This window comes from Asparagus officinalis, chromosome 4, assembly GCF_001876935.1.
Source record: "Asparagus officinalis chromosome 4, Aspof.V1, whole genome shotgun sequence".
Taxonomy (NCBI): domain Eukaryota; kingdom Viridiplantae; phylum Streptophyta; class Magnoliopsida; order Asparagales; family Asparagaceae; genus Asparagus; species Asparagus officinalis.
The window spans coordinates 56,634,590-56,654,368 of NC_033797.1; the positions used below are offsets into that span (position 1 = coordinate 56,634,590).

Here is a 19,779-nt window from a genome sequence, read left to right on the forward strand (position 1 = left end):
AGGTTATTACAGGTTTCGTTTAATTTTTTCATGTCAAATCAGGTACGTAGTTCATAACAATTAATCATGTTATTCTAGGTTTCTTATGATTTTTTATATCAAACCGATATTTATAATAAATTCAGTTATTTACTATTTGTTTATGTTACATTCGTACTTTTATTTTGGTAAGATTACCTCCCATAATGATCACAAATAAATTTATCTTTAGTGGGGGTAAATTTACCATGATGACCATATACACTTTTCCCTACACATTCAATACCACCAAAAACATGAAAAATGAGAAATGTCTAATCAACAAAAGTTTTTCTTTTTTTCATACCAACCAAACATAATAAAAGTACATACATTAGTTTCTCACCCTATTTTATTTGTGAACCAAACCCAAACAATCTATTTTTTGAAAAAGTTAAAAAAACTCAAAACTTTGATTTCTTTACATGGAATTATATTTCCCAATACATGGGAAACGAACCAAACAGCCCCTAGATCGATTAGAAATGCAAGTTAGCAAGCATGTCAATTGTCAAGTCAATGGTCAAACAAATAGGGAATTAACTCGTCATGTTGACCTCTACGTTCGGGAAGAATAGCAAGTCCACCAAGGAGTGAAGTAATAAGTACACGTATATAGAGTTGGTAAAGTAGCGTGGAGGAGAGAAGACTTTTACAGTTGACAACGCCAATTACTATTTTAGCTAGATTGAACAATGCAGTATTCGCACTCTCTTTAATTACCACCTAATTTAATATATATATATATATATATATAATTAGGAATATAAGATGTCTTTGGAGCTACTGTCTCAAGAAATAAACAAATCTCAGGTACGAGGAGAGGAAGGAAAATGCAATTAACACGCTTCATTTTTGTTTTTAATATAATGTCAATATGATACCATGTTCATGAGGTTTAATGGCTTAACTGAACCCCTAGTGGCTTAAAGTACTGCTAAGAATCCACTCGATATAATTAGCAATTAAAAATGATACATTTACGAAGAACAGACACAAATGTTGTTGCTCATTCCATCTCATACGTGGAGACCTTGAAGATGCATACAAAGAAGCGCGTCCAGATATTGATGTGATGCCCGATGCACTTTGTAAGAACAGAGGAAACAGCAAGAGGATACACAACTCCAAAACAGTTGAATGCAACAAATTGCATAGATATTAACCGAGGGATCGAAGACGGTGATATACTCAATCAAGCTTATTTTGACGCCAAAATTCCAAACAGTTACTGTATTGCTGCAAGAAGTAAAGATTCCACAAGCAAATAAAACCATTTGCTAACAATAGTACATATTTGATGCAAATGCAGTAATTTGTACTCAAAGTAAAATGGGTCAAAATTGACACGACTCATCAGACAATTTGTCTAAGACTTCATTGAAGGTGATAAAGAGTACAAGGAGCAACTCATCGTACAACCATTTCCTTTTCAGTTTTGCAAACAGGGGAGGAGTAATCTATTTTCCTGGTAACATAACCAGGTTTTCCGTTGTAGAGCCTACTGGGGATGCTAACAGTACAAACTTCAAATAAAAGAAACGAATATACTATGAATTCCCATGTGAACCAAATTCCTTATGTCGAACCTTGATGAGTGCAAGTCGCAATATTCTTCAATGCAGGTGAACTCTCCATATTCTTCAAGTAACATGTTGGGGATTCACAGTAGAATACGTATGCTCTGTATGGTGTGAACATATCCAAATGAAAAGCTATATTCACAAATCTTATTATGATATCATCCTCATGTCAAATTCACAATTTATGACCTTGAGCCTAGACCATGTCGAAATGCAATGGAGATGTAGTAGATATCCCGAAGAAAAATAAGCTAGAATGCAGCATACCTACGAATTAAGTAACAGCTCAAAGTCAAAATCCTACATCATATGACGTATTTACATCGTTTTTTATCTTGAGACGCTTAATGTTGGGTGGATATTTTGAAAATCGCACCAAGTATAAAGAGGGGAAAAAATAACACAAGCATGGCAGTGACATCACCAAAATAATTCACTGATAATTAAACAACCAAAAGGGAGCAAAAATAAACTCACGTGAATACACACCTCCGAACTCTGATGCCATTGTATTAGTCATAGAGCTAGATTTTTGGAAAATAACTTGACAAAAGTATGAGCTCTCCAGAAGTCTGATGTTACTAGATAGATCTGGGCTCTCTATATACAAAAATGCAAGTACCAGAAATGTAAGACATGTATATCAATGGGCAACAAGCTTAGAAAGTTTCTAACACTCTGCAGGGGTGTTCAATAATTTTCAGTGCCCAGAATGTGTATCGACTTGTCCAAAAGTGATATAACCTTGTTAGACATGTTTCTACTACATAGGCGATCCTAAATCTAGTTATAACTAATACTAAAGTTCATCAATATAATTCAGTACCCATCCAAAAATCTGCATGCGAATGATAAAGAAACTGGCTCCAGCTAATAATCTGGATTAAAAATGCAATTAAAGGCCTTCTAGTAATTGCTAAAGCTTTTGGATTGTAGAGTACAGAAAAGACGATAGGATGTCCCCTTACAAACATCCTGAAGACCTACACTATTTCATGAGCATTATCCCAGTTCCCACTTCAGGCTTAAACATTTTAGACAACAATAGACTTAAGATTCTAATAACACAATATAACCCTATGGACAGCACACTATTGTCAAGAAAAGACTAGCCAGATTCCACTTGTAGACAAAAGAAAGAAAAATAAAATCTGCATTAGTGTCAAAAGAGAAAGTGCTGTTAACTTCATCAGGGATTACTGGAGAGTGTGCAATTCAAGAGTCATGATTAAAGCAATCAAACATTTTTTTTTTATCTTTATTAAGCAGCGAAGAGCATCCTACAACAATTCTTAAAAATTTCCCATAATAGGAAGTAATATCTACTAAGAAAAGACTCATGAGGAACAGAATTGTAGAAAACAGTACAAGTTAAAACAATCTGCGCGAAAAAATGCAAATTTGACTGTTAAATGTTAATCCTTTTTAAACATTTTATCATGAGATATGAGAGCAAAGAATATTAAAGAAAGTACTTTTAGTCTCCTGTTCAGTAAAGTTAACAAAAAATGCTCTTACCAAAACAAAAAAAGTGCTCTTACCAAAAAGAAATCTAAAAACAGGACCAATCAAGAAACTAAATGAAATTCAGTGAAAACTATGAAAGCCACAGTTGCTAAGAATCACAAAATTTTCCATGACAAAGTATCTGCACTAGCAAAGAAGGAAAAGAAAACAGAAGACATAATTGCCATGTCATTAACAAACATGTCCAGAGTTAAGAACACTAGGGAGACAGGATATGCGGGGGAAAAAAGAAGAAGAAAAAACGCCGCCTCCTCCTTGAAACTTTGAGCTGACATATAAAGTTGGCTGCTCAAGATGCATCCTATAAAGACAACAGTACCTAGAAAATAGATGAATTTATGGGTGATGTGAGACTGGGACATTCATGAAAATGTGCTCTATATCAGCTTAACCTTCAAAGTTTTCTAGGGTTAAGTGGTTAAATCCACATCTTCTGATTCTATATTCTGCAGCAATTAAAAGATACCAGCTACAATTTTGGTCCAAATTATAAAAAGGGTGATTTTTTTTTACTATTAAAGCATTTCTCTAGAAGAAAATCTGCTCATGAGAAAATATGAAATATTTTCAGCAGATGATAGTTGCAGCTTTGTTAATGAAGATGTAAGAGCTTCTAGCAACAGAAACAAGCATGGCAATTTTCGAAAACAAAAGCCTCAGTTTCTGCAAATTTACCAGTACGCTCAAAGACATTATACAAGTGTTACTTGCATTATCATCTATGTTTTCTTCACATCAAAGTAGGTGACCTCCGGCACACACTTCAGAAAAGTTGACCAGTCAACTTTCCGAAGATGGGAATGTCATGTTCTAAAAGGCTTTGTCAGCATGTAGGAAAACTCATTCTCATGACATTATGATTTGACAACCTAATTATTTAACTTTATAACATTTATGGCTCATATGAACATTTCCAGTCACTGCTAGTAATTACCTTTACAACATGCCCCATATTATATCCAGTAATAAAGAAAGATTTCCCATGACTATCAACTTTACCCTTAGCTTCAAGATTTAATCAGCAACTACAACGATTTAATCAGCAACTACAATGACAACTGGAAAAAAGAAACAATGGTTTGGTTACTAAGAAAAGCAGCTGTTCATAGATTTGTACCCAAAATCGTTCTCCGAATGTTGATGAAAGCCAACTACATCACCTAAACAGACAAGTAGGTAGCATTTTCTTCCTTTTTTGAAGCGGAAATAAAAATCTAATCAGGCAGATATCACTTATAATACTAATTCCCACAACATGTGCAGGGGTATGTCCTCAGACAAGTTAGAACTTAGAAATTAGAAGGTGCCAGTGTGGAAATGTACCATTTGCAGCTTAGAGACAACTAAAGATTTCTAGACCATCAGTCTTAGAACCAAGAGTAGAAACCATTGGCATGTTAAGGAAACAACAAATCATCTCTCTTCTCAAATAATGAAGATGGCAATACAGATGGATAGGCAAAGAAAATGCAAGCACTCAGAATCAGAACCAATTTTATGATTAGAGGAAAATATAAATTAGCATGGTCATCGTCATAGATTCCTGCAACTTCTCATAAACCCTTCAATGGTTCCCGCTTTAACGAATTACTGACTGCCGACTGCCAAGCTCTAACTGAATGGCCATAAGAAGTGCCAAAGGTTATGAAATTCACATTAGATGACACTAAGCTCAATATAAGCGAAATTTGTAATAAAATGGTTACAGACTATGTTACTAGACATATTCAAGATGAGTTTATGTTATTTGATGATAATAGTATTAGTTGATGTGAATACAGAAGGAATAATTTATAAAGTAGAAACTAGAAAGGTTGAGAGAAGCTCTCGAATCCAAAGAACTTGGAATTAGCAAGACAAAAACAAATACAAAAAATGAAATTTTAGTATAGGAATAATGAGCGCATACATATTGAAGGTCAAGAATGATCCACTTAGTTATTTAGCATAACCAATCATCGTGGTGAGATTATGAATGATGTGGTTCATTGAATTAAATCAAGACGGTTAAAATGGAAAAGGGCTTTTAGTGTCCTGTCTAATCATAGAATACCTATGAGATTGAAGGGAAAATCCTGTAAAATAGCTATAACCATCAATGCTTTATGCCTAAGAATGTTGGGCAATTAAAAACATGCATAGAAGATGAGTGCAGCAAAAATGAGCATGTTAATCCAGTCTCGTGGACATACACTTAGTGCATGTTTCATCAATACTCACCATATGAAACCTTAAGTTACTTATTACTTATTTTTACTTATTTTCTAGGAAAGCAATGTGGTCTTTAACATCAATAAGTAAACCACCTTATAAGTCCCAAAAAAATAAGTTGGAAAACTCCAACATACTTTTTTTCTATTTATAAGGATAAAAGTAAAGTAAATAACTAAATTTACCAAACATGCTCCTGAAGCCTTATAAGTAAAAGCAAACTTATAAGTTAAAATAAGTCACTTCACAAACGTGCTCTTAGGGCATGTTTGGCTAATGCTTATTTCTTAAATCCTTATAAGTAACTTATTACTTATTTTTACTTATTTTATAAGAGAGAAAAGTAGTATTTTACTATAAATAAGTAAATCTACTTATAAGTATCCAAAAATAAGTCAGGATTTCCCAACTTATTTTTTTGTTACTTATAACTAAAAAATAAGTAAATAAGTAACATTTACCAAACATGATTTTGGATCCTTACAAGGTAAAACTCACTTATAAATTGAAATAAGTAACTTGCCAAACATGCACTTAAAGACGAGATAACAAACGACTGCATTCGTAGATGGTTAGAGATTGATCTTATAATCCTATTGGGGACAAAATGAGAGATAATTGAATGATATGCTTTGGTCATGTACAACGGATACCTCTAAATCCACAGCATTTAGGAAAAATTTATAAGATTATAGTTAATGGGAGCAAAGAGAACTAGAGGATAGGCCTACACGAATTTGGTTGGGAACAATAAGAATGATATGATAATAGTTAACTTAACGAGGGAGATAATCCATAATAAAGTTGAATGGAAGAATATGATTCATGTAGTCAACCCTAAAAAATATTGGATGGAGGCTTCGTTATTGTTTTTGTTTTAAGTAAAATGATTGTATCCATGATTAAAAAGACAATAAGATAAAAGCTAGCAGACCTTCCAATAAAATTTGGGCTCCTTAAAAGGAAATGTAGTCTCAATGTGAAGATGAAAATTAAAACTTTTCTTTTTGATAGTATTATTGACGATGTTACATACAAGGAAACAGATAAATTCCATTACAGGCATGTAAAATTCCAGATGAGGTATCAGTAAAACAAAAAAAAGAAATCATGCACTACCATTAAACAATAAAGTACAATATGATAAAATATGTAAACAGTGGACTAAAACACTATATGAAGCAAGTGTATACCATCAAGTTAAAGCTTTCCTCTACTGAATTTGCTGTTCAAATGACTGCTGGCAAATTAAGGATGCTATTTCTGTAAGGTCCTTCTCTCCCTCAGTTTACTAGGTATGATAGAAACAGAGTCGACACAAAGTCCCCCTTTAGAATGTGTGCAATCAATTTGCTTCATGGAAAATCTTACTTCCAACATGTCCAAGTTACCAACAACAAAGTCGCCTACATGATATTCTATCCAACTCCCACGCTTGTTATTTCCGTTCACATCATCATTTTCCGGATCATCCAAAACCCACTCACGCGTGACTTGCTGGCCATCTGAAGTGGAAAGCTGGAAACGCACGGGTTTAATATCCCAACCATGTGTGTGTTCATAATTACAGAGTCGTCGTCCAAGTCTTTTGAAAGTTTTTCCAAGTTGGAGCCTAAATAACAAGCTGTATACACCAGCAGGAAACAAAAAGCTGACCAATCCTTCAACCTCAAACCACCATATTTGTTGTAAATAAGCCATGACATGGAACTTGGACTCTTCTGTAGGAACCCAGCTCCAGTACCTTCTGTCATCAATCCCTGTTATGGACATAGCCTTGGCTGAGATTGACAAGCCTACTCCACCAGTGACTCTGTTGAGCCAAACCAACTTTGAACCATCATCAAAGGTAACAGGCCGAGAGAGGAGGGCATAGATGTCTTTCTTCTTGGATATGTTAGTGTAGCTCTCTGGAGGGAGCAGCGCCAGAAGGTAATGGTAATTGGGTGGAAGCTTTGTCTCCCAAACAGAGTCGGCAGAGGCAGCACCGCGAAAAGCACGATTAAGTCGAGCAAGGTTGCAGATCTCCAGAGGGGTCAGGTACATAAAAAGACAAGCCACACAATTCTCTGGAATATCACCAAGACCTGGGCCACAAAACCCATTATTACCAAACTCTGTAAGGTTGGAGAGGGAAGCCCCCATCTTCTTACAGCACCGCAGTGCACTCAAACTCTATTTTTAAATCTATCCATCTAACAGACTGCAACTGAATCCACTGAAATGTCTCCATTTATGTAATCGTTCATATCTCTCTACTGATCCGTTACTCTTGATCTTTGGCTCTAACTGACCCACTTCGTTCCTTCTTTTCTAGTCCTTGCAGCTATCAATCAGTCAGACTATCAAGCAGGAATAGGCGTTCAATGTTTGAAACAAGAAATACATTGCTAAGAAAACAAAAACAAAAATCATTTGGTTTACACTTACACTGCATATTTAAAAAGGAAAATCATAAGTTTTCTAATTTTCATCCACTGCAGTTTTGACCATAATAGTGTAGAAAAGACTCATATAACACGCGCATGCGCACCACACACACACACAAGCATTGACTGTTATTATGTTTTAGGGTAAATTGATTTGTGACATTTATAGATCAAGTGCATACGGGTATTGTGCTTAGAACACAAATCAATTATCTGATAGAGTCCTACGGTAATCATTACTTCAGATCTCATATAGCAACCCGACATTCAGACTGAACTCAACTGAATGTCTATCACGTTGTATTACAGCATACTCTGATTTATTCAGTACTTATCCAATAATAGTGCATAAGGATGATAATGGACATACAGTTCATCAATAATAGTTGTAGCTGCATGGTTGAGTTGCATCAAGTGCTTGTATATTTCTAACAAACACAGTTTCTAAATTTCTGATAACCACTAGTTCGTTGAGACTTGTTCAATACGGATCATTCATACCACTCCAAACATTGTCAATATGTTCCCAAAATTGTCACTAGGCTTCAAAAAAAAATCAAGGACATATATGCTTCTAGAGGCTTAAAGACGTGTTGTTGAACACAACGTTAATTATCAAGAAAAAAAAACAATATACAGAGCTATCAAGAGAATAGTGGTTTAATTTTACTTTCTCCAAATTTTTGGGTTGGGTCAATCCTCAGATTCTCACACAGATGAAAGTCAGGAATCGAGAATAGCAAACAATTAACCATAAGAAATTTAATTTTGTGCTAATTTCGTTAACTTATCTGTAATACTTCACCGGATGGAGTTATTAATTACAAAAAAAAACGAACGAAAATTCTTTTTCCCCATTTTAGAAAGACAAAATCAATGAAATTTGCTCTCCAGTAGAACAATCTGAAATAAACGGATTCATCGACAATATCCCTAACAAGAATCCAGTTATCATGATTAAAATTATCATATGAGTTCATTCAACATCCAACAAGTTGGGTAATTCTAGCTTCAGAAAGCCTAGCCCATTCTTCGAGGCAAAGTATTATAAACATTTGGAAGAAAAAAAAAGGAGAGTATGAGAGTAGATCCAGAAAGCTCACTTCGAGATGGAGCGAAAACGGTTCGTTTGCAAGAAGAGCTAGGGTTTCGCCCTTATCGCTCGTATTTTCGCCTTTTTCTTAAGGATTTTGTTGGGAAAATCTTCCTTTTTTGTTCTTGTTCTTGTTCTTGTTTGGTGTTTTACGTATAAGGCCCCAACATTTCCCAGTATCCGAAACTGTTTCTAATCAAAAAGTTTTATTTATTTACAACCCCTCTTAGTCATGGATTTGCCAATCTGTTTTAGTTTCATCACCCTTTTTTTTCATTTTCCTTCAGCAGCTCATCCCGAATTCTTCAATTTGGATCCTCCTCATTACAAAAAAGTACATCAGAGGCCATAATTTTTTATCTTAACTGTTCTAAAAAATTATCTAGTGGGTGATTGTGATACATTCGAAATCTAACACTCATCGTCTCTCGTATATTACACACCCTAAAAATTATCTAATAATTGATTGTAATACATTCGAAATCTAACATTAATCATATCACGTATATTACACACATTTCTAAGTTACACTTAAATAAAAAAATCATAATCATCTACTAGAGAATCAATTCTAACGAGTTAGTAGTGGTTCCTCTACTGCTTTTTTTTATAGTAAAGAAGATTTAAACATTAATTCTTAGGACTGCTTGTTGCATAAAAATATAGAAAATTAGTTTAATGTTTTTGAGAACCAAAAATATCCAAGTAGTCAAGTCCCACCATGAAATCCTGTAACACTATTCTTTAGCATCAACTTAACTTAACATTTGGTATAAAAAATGATAGTATTATAAGTTCGTATTTATGTTATTTCTTTAGGATCTCAACACTAAGTGCAGAAAGAAATTTTAAAATTTGAGTATCAAAATATACTAGTCGTGAACATCTTTTTTTTTCTCGCTACAGTAATCCTGATTTCAAATACTACAGTAATTTTTTTTTAAAATTGGGTTGTTACTGTTTCAGCCTCTACTATAGTTTTTTAAAAAATGCTACAATATTCTCATGTGCTACATTATTGTTTTTTTAAAACTTGCTACAGTATCCCTTCCCTGTTTGATACAGTTAATGCTACTGTAACATTTATTGCATGATGGATAGTAAATCTTGGGTTCTCCCATTTGTATAGAGGAGTAGATAAGATATTTATGACCTAAAAATATATGAGACATATAAAAATCAAGATGATTGCATTTTATTATACATCTATGTATACTTAGTCATTGTAGGTGGAAAGAAATCTGGGAATCTGAGTATCAAAATATATAAGATATTTAAAAATCAAGATGATGCATTTTATTATATAATCTAAGTATACTTAGCCTATCTGTCCATTTTTAACCAAAAGACATAATTCATCTTACTTTTTTCCCTTCATGCGTCATAGTTAAATTATTTTAGAACCATATTCTTTTCAAGCAATAATCAGAAAATTTTTAGTTAAATTTTATTTAATTTTAGCATTATATGTATAGATTTGAAGTAGTTTTTATTGTTAGATCTGAATATCTGAGATCTGAATCCATAAAACCATGATTAATTCAAAGAGAATAAACAACAACAATGAGAGCGGAAGCTTATACCTGAATCCATTGTTTGGATTTTCACGGATCTGAATTAGGGTTTGATCTTCTAATCTTGAGGGTCTCTCCTGTAGAATCTCTTTAGATGGAGATTAAGAGAATAGAGAATGTAACCCTAGATTAGGGACAATAACCCCTTATTTATAGTTGTTGTACTTTTATAATTTGGCCCCTCAACAAATTATAATTACAACCTGGTATCCGTACATTTAGCTCATGACATATTTAAATACCCATTGACCTAATTATCTGATTGATCACTTTATGCGTATCAACTGAACAATAGCAACACACACTGATATAACATATGTGCCCACAAATAGATTTAATTAGATTTAAATCCAACAATCTACACTGATATAACATATGTGCCCACAAATAGATTTAATTAGATTTAAATCCAACAATCTCCCACTTGGGCGCCATATGTTTCCTTAAAGTGTGTATAACCTTATGAGCTCAAAAAATTGCTATCATAGATAAGGGTATTTCTGAATAATCTCGTCCATTGATAATATCAATATAGGTCAAAGCGGCATTCGTCACATTTATCATGACTCGACCCATCAATGGTCACATATACCAATATAATCAAACGACATAGATCAATCATGGATGTGCAGCATGAAAATTACATGCAATGTGATCAGTACATGGGATGTGCAGCATGAAAATTACATGCAATGTGATCAGTACATGTCTATTTTTAACTGGTCCTACTTTAAACTTTGGTGAGGTCAACCTCAACATTATGTACCAGAGTGTATGAACTGAAAAAACTTTATTCTGATCAGACAATACAAACCTAACATAAAGCACCACAATTACAAACTCCCACTAAATCATGATATCCTCAAATAATACCATACCCATATGAGCAGTATGTTCATGAAAGACCTTAGGTGGTAATCCTTTAGTAAGAGGATCAGCTATCATGGAGTTTGTCCCAATGTGCTCTATGGATATCTGTCCACTCTGTCCACTTTCTTTCACAACTAGGAACTTAATGTCAATATGTTTTGACTTAGTTGAGCTCCTGTTGTTATTGGAATACATTACTGTAGATTTATTGTTATAATATAACCTTAGTGGTATTTCCACATTTTTTAGAATGTGCAGTCGCGTGACAAAATTTTACAGCCGTATTCCCTGATTAGATGCCTCATAGCAAGCTACAAATTTTGCTGCCATAGTGGAGGAAACTACGAGTGTCTGTTTAACACTTTTTCATGATATAGCTCCTCCTGCTAACATATAAATATAGCCTGATGTAGACTTTTTGCTATCTTGGCATCCAGCAAAATCAGAGTCCGAATACCCAATGACCTCCAACTGTTCTGATTTTCTGTATGTGAGCATATAACTTTTGTTTTCTGAAGATACCTTATAACCCTTTTGACTGCTATCTAATGATCCATACCAGAGTTGCTTAAGTATATGCCTAACATCCTAACAATGTACACAATATCTGGACGCGTACATACCTGAGCATACATTAGACTTCCTACAGCCGAAGCATAAGGAATCTTATTTTCCTGAATTTCAATGTTGCCTTTAAGATACTGATTGTAAGACCCCGTAGATTTTGATAATTTATATATGTGATTATTAGTGAAAAATAATATTTATTTATGATAAATACCTTTATAACATGGTTGTGCATGAAAACTAGTGTTTTGAGCTTATGAGAATGTATTTATGCATCAGTTATGAGGTTGAGTTTGCAAATTTGCAAATCATGTGCAGCAGAGTCGAAGAACCCAGTTTTAAGGTCATGAGTCGACCCATAACTCATCATGAGTCGACTCATCAGGTTGAGTCGACCCATGACTGTCATGAGTCGACTCATGATATCAAGTCCCGTTGTCAAAAGTCTCTGCTGAGTTGACTCATCATCTTATAAGTCGACCCATGAGTCATGAGTCGACTCACGACTGAGCATGAGTCGACTCATCGAGGGTTCTCTGGTTTTTGTGGATCGGGCTTGTTTGGGTTTCGGGTCGGGTTTTAACTATTCATATATATTCTCCTCCACCCGAAAACACCTCTTTTCATCAGTTCTCCCCAAAGAAACCCAAGCCTCCTCTCCCCCTCAAAATCCTAGTTCGTTTTTGGGTATTTTTGGGAGATTTTCGGGGGATTTCAGCAGCTCCTTGTGGTTTGCAGCGAAGGGAATCGTTCTTCAACACACCTGAGGTGAGTAACATCTCGCCCAATCCTTCTCCCATGTTTTTAATAGTTTATAAACATTTTTCATGAATTTTATTGAGCCTAAGACTTATTTTCAAGTATAAATCAATGTTCTTATTAGTGTAAATACTAGAAAGCATGTGTTTCAGATTTTTTAAATCCTCACCAATGAGTTTTTGATGAAAACCCAGATCTGAGAATTTATTTAAAGAAATGAAAATATGAGTTTTATTTGTTTAAATGCCCTCTTTCATGTTTAGGGGTTAAATGTCAGATCTAACATGCAAGTGTTTGTTTCTCATGCTAGATATGAATTCTTTTTCACTGTCTCATAGTTTAGAAGTGATAGTTATGGATATGTAAATTAGTGTAGTGGAAGTATGGAACGAGATGACGAGTTGCAGTTGTGAAATGTCCAGTTTTCAGCTCGTGAGTCGACTCATCAGGTTGAGTCGACCCATGACTGTCATGAGTCGACTCACGAAGTCAATTCCTGTTATTCATAAGTGTCTGCTGAGTCGACTCGTTAGTTTATGAGTCGACCCATGAGTCATGAGTCGACTCATAACTCATAGCTGATTATGAGTCGACTCATCGAAGTTTTTCCTATTTCGTTTGTGTTTCTGCTTGATCACCTACTGTGCTTATACTTTCATACAGTGTTCATATATAATCGAGGGTACTGTTTATCATTTTTGAACATGAGAAGTTGCCTTGTTTATCGGGTATTAAATCGCAGTATTTATGATTTCATCTACACATGTAAGATGACTTTTCGAACACAAGCTTAGATCTGTACAGCGAGGCATGTACAAGAGTAGAATATGTATACCTTTACTATTAGTATTCCATGGTTCATATACACAGTCCTCGTGTTGGACTATAATTTATTAAAGTCCTCGTGTTGGACTATAATCCATTAAAGTCCTCGTGTTGGACTATAATTCATTTTAATCATGTTTTAGACTTTTGCTAAACCTTGAGCATGTTACTAAATCAAGTTTGGGTACACGACATATTGTATGAGGCTGGGACATAATAGCTACCTAGGCTAGACATGTCACCTATTGTAGCTTTGACAGGTTTATATTTTTATTGGTAGAGATAGGGTTGTATTTATTTTCTTTATTTTTTTTGTGACAAAACTTGGGTTTAATATTTAGGGATTTACAATTTGAGATACAAGGTATATACATGAGGGTTTCCTTGTTTGGATTATTTCGCTCGACGTACCTATGCTCGTGTTGTATTTCCCTAAGTACTAAAACCCATTAATGTTTGTGTAAATGATTTATATTATTATGTAATACTGTATTTTCATATACAACGAGCCCTATCCTTTGGGGTTGGTTGCGGTGTTGCTCGCTAGCGCTTTGATGCTCGTTGTCCCTCCCCCTTTCAGGTAACGAACCAGGAGCCCGGAGAGTCGCAGGTTGAGGGCGATTCTTATTAGCGCCCGTTTATCCACTTATTAGATGTATTTCATTTTGTACTCCACTTGAGACATTTGTAGACTTGAGAGGTTTATATTCTAGAGTTGTAAAGGTTGTGTGCCTTATTTCATGTATCAGATGTTATGTACTTTGAGACATGTTGAGATCTCCAGACTGTTATTATCCATTTCAGACATTGACTATGTATTCTAACTTATTTGGTTGATGAGATGTATTGATTTGAGTTCTATCATTTCAGCATGTATTTGTTGTAGAATCTTTTACTTGTCTTGTACCTACACCTGTTGTTGATTCCACTAGAGAGATAGTAATTGTGATGGTAAAACATGTTATTGCACGGTGTGGTGCATGGCAGGTTTGACATTTCTGGTTTCACCTCGGACTGCAGCCTTGTGTGAACCCAGGGGCGTCACACTGATTGAGACTGAACTTGTCTCCTTTAGCAACAGGGGTGTCTCCTTATCTGCAGTCTTGTATGCCAAACCTTTTAAGTACTTTATCGATATAGCTCTTTTGTGATAATCCAAATATACCTCGAGAACGATCTCGATGTATCTGGATTCCTAATATAAAAGAGGCATCCCTAAGATCTTTCATCTCAAAATTCTTTGATAGAAATCTCTTGGTTTTATGCAATATGCCTATATCATTAGTGGCAAGCAATATGTCATCAACATACAGAACCAGAAAAATAAACTTACTCCCACTGAACTTGTGATATACACAGTCATCAACAATGTTCATCTCAAAACCGAACGAGATAATTATTTGTTGAAACTTGTAATACCATTGACGAGGAGCTTGCTTGAGTCCATAGATGGATTTCTTTAATTTGCAAATCATATTCTTTGGGTCTCCTGACACAAAGTTTTCTGGTTGCACCATATAAATCATCTCATCAATATCGCCATTAAGAAATACAGTCTTAACATCCATCTGATGTAACTCAAGATCATAATGAGCAACAAGTGTCATGATTGTTCTGAAGGAGTCTTTTGATGAAACCGAAGAGAAAGTCTCTGTATAATCAATGCATTCCTTTTAAGTAAAACCTTTAGCTACAAGACGTGTCTTATACCTCTCCACATTACCGTTTGCATCCCGCTTGGTTTTAAAAATCCATTTACAACCAATTGGTTTTGCACCGTCTGGTAATGGGACAAGTTCTCAAACCTTATTGTCTTGCATAGACTTGTACTCTTCATTCATGGCATCAATCCACTGTTGAGAGTTAGAACTTTTCATGGCCTGAGAGAAGTTGATTGGATCATCTTCTAATATTCCATTACTTTCCTCATGTTCTTGGAGAAATACAATGTAATCATCCGAAATAGCATTTCTCCTTTCTCTCGTGGATCTCCTTAATGGCACTGGTTCTTAAGGTTGTTGAGTTTGTTCTTCTGGAACAGGGAGTTGTTTAACATTGTCATCTTGAGGTTCCGTATTTACTTCTTGAGCAACAATAGGTATAGGAACCTGAATATTATCAAAAGTAACTGCATGAATTGGGTCTGAAGCTAATTCCTCCTCAAAAGCAATGTCTCTAACCTTATTTCTCCCCCTAAACTCAACATCTTCAAAGAATGTTGTTGTTACCATCTCAAAAATATTCCTGAGTGTGGGATCATAAAACTTATAGCCCCTAGAGCGTTCAGAAAACCCAATAAAGTAGCTGCTAACTGTTTTGGAGTCTAATTTCTTTTCATTTGGCCTATAAGGCCTTACCTTAGCTGAACATCCCCAAATATGTAAATGCTTTAAACTGGGCTTTCGACCAGTCCAAAGCTCATAAGGTATTTTAGCAACTACTTTACTTGGTACTCTATTCAGAATATAAGCTGCTGTCTTTAGTGCTTCTCTCCAGAGTGACTCTGGTAAAGAAGAATGAGCAATCATACTTCTTACCATATCCTTAAGAGTCCTATTTCGTATTTCAGCTACACCATTCATGCTAGGTGAACCCGGCATGGTGTACTGTGGGACGATACCGTATTCCTCTAGGTATCTAGCAAATGGTCCTGAACGTTGTTCACCTGAACCATCATATCTGCCGTAGTACTCACCACCACGATCAGATCTAACGGTTTTAATTCTTTTGTTGAGTTGATTCTCAACTTCAGCTTTATAGGCTTTGAACATGTCCAGAGACTCAGATTTCTCATGAATGAGATATAGGTACCCATAACGTGAATAATCATCTATGAATGATATAAAATATTGTTGATCATTCTAAGGTACCCATAACGTGAGTATCTTTCAACATCACTTAGCTTTCGGTAGCTCAGGCAACCCTGCATAGAAACACTTATATGAGTAGTAGCACCAGAGTCTAACCACCAAGTGTTTCTAGGTACTGAAACTAAATTAACCTCAGAACATACTAAAGTAAGGAAGGTATCATTATTAGCACGCCAGGCATGATATTTGGTACAATGCTTCTTTACGTGTCCAGGCTTGTTACGGAAGAAACAACACTGATTATCCTTATGTTGTTTCTTCTGAACTGGACCCTTAGCAGATTTATTATCATTCTTTCTTTTCTTGCTCTTATCCTTAGAGACATAAGTCAAATGAGTACTTTCTGTCTTATCTTGCTTTAACTTGTCTTCTTCTTACACACTGTATGAAATGAGCTTATTTAGAGTCCATTTCTTCTTTTGGCAGTTATAACTGACCTTGAACTGACTGAACTGTGCAGGAAGAGACAACAAAACCAAATGTATCAATAACTCATCACAAAGATCGGGTTTAAGTGCCTTAAGTTTCGAAGCAATATGAGACATTTTCATAATGTACTCTCTGATATTTCTTTTGCCTTTATACTTTATTGAAATCAAGCGAGCTAAAAGCGTGCTTGTTTCTATCTTATCGTTTTTCGCAAAACGCTTCTCAATTTTTACAAGGAAATCTTTGGCCTTAGTAATCCCTTCGGATTATATGCCCCTGAAGGCTTCCAAAACGTCGCGCTTAATGATCATTAGACTCATACGATTTGAATGCTCCCACTTCTCATACTCCTTCTTAACATCAGGAGTGCTATCCGCATTGAGAGGTTGGGGTTGCTCAGTTCTTAATATAAGGTCTAGATCCATGCAGCCAAGAATAATTAATATATTCTCTTTTCAAACCTTGAAATTTGTCCTATTGAGCATGAGAATTGAGTTGATGTTAGCAGAAATTATTACAGCAGATACATTAGCTGAAATAAACAAAAGATACTCATATTATTAACCATAATCAATAAAATTCAAATAATGACAAATTTCATCTCAAGATATCTGGCATAACATTAATATCAAGTCTTTGGACAGTAATATTAACTTATAAGTGATACCTTATTGCAATGATCAAACATTAATAATAACTCATGTCAAATAATGAAACTATCTTTGGATCGATTCATTATTCACATGTAAACCTTAAAATTGTCACACGTTTATTATCGCGGATGTGTATGCAGTCTAAATAAATATTAACCTTCCATTGGGCCGATTAAATATTTACACGAAAGCATACACACAAACATCTCATATTCCTCATGAACAATCTATACAAGAGAGGTTACTTTGGCAACTTCTTGTTTTAATTAAACAATTGGAGTGAGAGACAACATTAATACCTTAGTGTCATAATATTTGAATTAAATAATTGATTAACTACCAAATTAAATTTAAATTAATTTAATTTAATTTAAATTTCCATAGCTTAATTAGGGCCTCATTGCTTAATTAGTTAAATTAAGCATACTAAAATTGGGCCCAAAACCAAATAGAGTTAAGTGGGCTGTGCCCTAACTCTAATTGTCTACAGCCTTCTTCTTTCACCCGACAGAAAAGAAGAACAATAGAACGAACGCTAGGTTCGTTTGAGAACGAACGCGGGGTTCGTTTGAAGTGAGCAAGAGATTGCCTGAGGATGAACGCGGGGTTCGACATGAAAACGAACGCGAGGTTCGACTTGAGAACGAACGCGAGGTTCGACTTGAGAACGAACGCGAGGTTCGACTTGAGAATGAACACAGGGTTCGTTTGAAGCTTTCAAGCCTCGCCAAAAAATTAAGGTAACCACCTCCTTAATTTCCACACGTTTTCACGTGCATGAACCCCTTGATGTTTTAATCTGAAACCACCGCCGCTATTGCTCCCGCACCCAAAGGTCGAAACCTTAGGGTTTCCTGACGCCACCATCGCCATCGGAGTTGAGAGCGAGGCCGCTAGTAACACTTCGCCGACGAGGAGCACGGGGACCGACGACCAAACAAAAATAGATCCAAAAAATTCCTCGATTTTATTTCAAAACCAGATCTAGAATCGGAAAAACAAAGGATGACTTCTTGATCCAGATCCTAAAAAAAATCGAAGAAAAAATCCAAAATTTTTTAAAACTTTACTGTTCACAAAACTTTATTGTTCATCCATGAACAGTTCTGAGAAAAACCAAAGATTTTAAGATCAAAAAACCTAATTTTAAAACTTAAACCCCTAAGAATTAATCACGGGTGCCTCTGATACCACTTGTTAGATCTGAATATCTGAGATCTGAATCCATAAAACAATGATTAATTCAAAGAGAATAAACAACAACAATGAGAGCGGAAGCTTATACCTGAATCCATTGTTTGGATTTGCACGGATCTGAATTAGGGTTTGATCTTCTAATCTTGAGGGTCTCTCCTTTAGAATCTCTTTAGATGAGGATTAATAGAATAGAGAATGTAACCCTAGATTAGGGACAATAACCCCTTATTTATAGTTGTTGTACTTTTATAATTTGGCCCCTTATCAAATTATAATTACAACCTGGTATCCGCACATTTAACCCATGACATATTTAAAAACCCATTGACCCAATTATCTGATTGATCACTTTATGCGTGTCAACTGAACGATAGCAATACACACTGATATAACATATGTGCCCACAAAAAAATTTAATTAGATTTAAATCCAACATTTATGATTATCAGGAAGAAATATCTTAAAGATTATCGTGTTTTATTCAGAAAGCATATTTCTCTTTGCTTTTATGCTAGATGTAACAAAAAAAACATGATTATTATATGGCTATTAGAATTGTGTTTGTATGTATAAAATATAAGAATATATATGTAATATATTGTCAGAATTAATATAAAATTATAATCTTTGATTCTCACCATAACTTTAGAGTTTTGGTATAATAGTTAGGGGAATAAAATTTAAGATAGTATCAGAGCAACCCAGGTTCAAATCCCACCGGTCACGAATTAAATGCGGATTTTGTTCTGGCCCTGGAAGACCGGAAGTTCGCGGCGAAGGCTGAAAGTCACATTGCCGTCTGCACCTCCTTCGTCATTGGAATAGCGCACTGCATAGAAAAAGATAACAGTCAGTATCTGAAAAGCGGATGAGCTAAAAACAAGTCTAAAAAGACTTAGTAAAAAATGCATGAGGGTCCACCCTCGCATTTCAAGTCAGAATGCGAAGATCACCCCCGCATTTCTAAAATCAAAACATGAGGGTCACCCCCGATTTTCTAAAATCAAAACGTGAGGGTCACCCCCGCATTTCAAAATCAAAACGTGAGGGTCACCCTCGCATTTCAAAATCAAAATGCGAGCCTCGCGTTGAAAATGAAAACTTGTTTAAACAAGTTTTAGGGTTCTTGTTTTTACCGCTAATCAGCGGGACAGCAGCAGCGGTGTCGCCGGCG

At 35.2% G+C, this 19,779-nt stretch overlaps 1 protein-coding gene across 5 annotated transcripts; it reads right to left on the reverse strand.

Annotated features, from left to right (window-relative positions):
* LOC109837502 (F-box protein PP2-A15) lies at positions 1,375 to 8,992 on the reverse strand. Of its 5 annotated transcripts, XR_002246291.1 has the most exons (3): positions 8,872 to 8,992; positions 6,533 to 7,681; positions 1,375 to 1,702 (listed from the first exon to the last, which is right to left on the reverse strand). XR_002246291.1 is itself a non-coding variant. In XM_020405784.1 (2 exons), exon 2 carries the CDS (start codon positions 7,482 to 7,484, stop codon positions 6,597 to 6,599), a length of 888 nt encoding a protein of 295 aa, XP_020261373.1. In that variant the 5' UTR covers positions 7,485 to 7,652; positions 8,872 to 8,992; the 3' UTR covers positions 6,320 to 6,596. The 5 variants fall into 5 exon arrangements, 4 of the variants coding, with proteins under 4 accessions (XP_020261373.1, XP_020261372.1, XP_020261370.1 ...); XM_020405784.1 differs by lacking the exon at positions 1,375 to 1,702 and having other exon boundaries at positions 6,320 to 7,652; XM_020405783.1 differs by lacking the exon at positions 1,375 to 1,702 and having other exon boundaries at positions 6,320 to 7,658.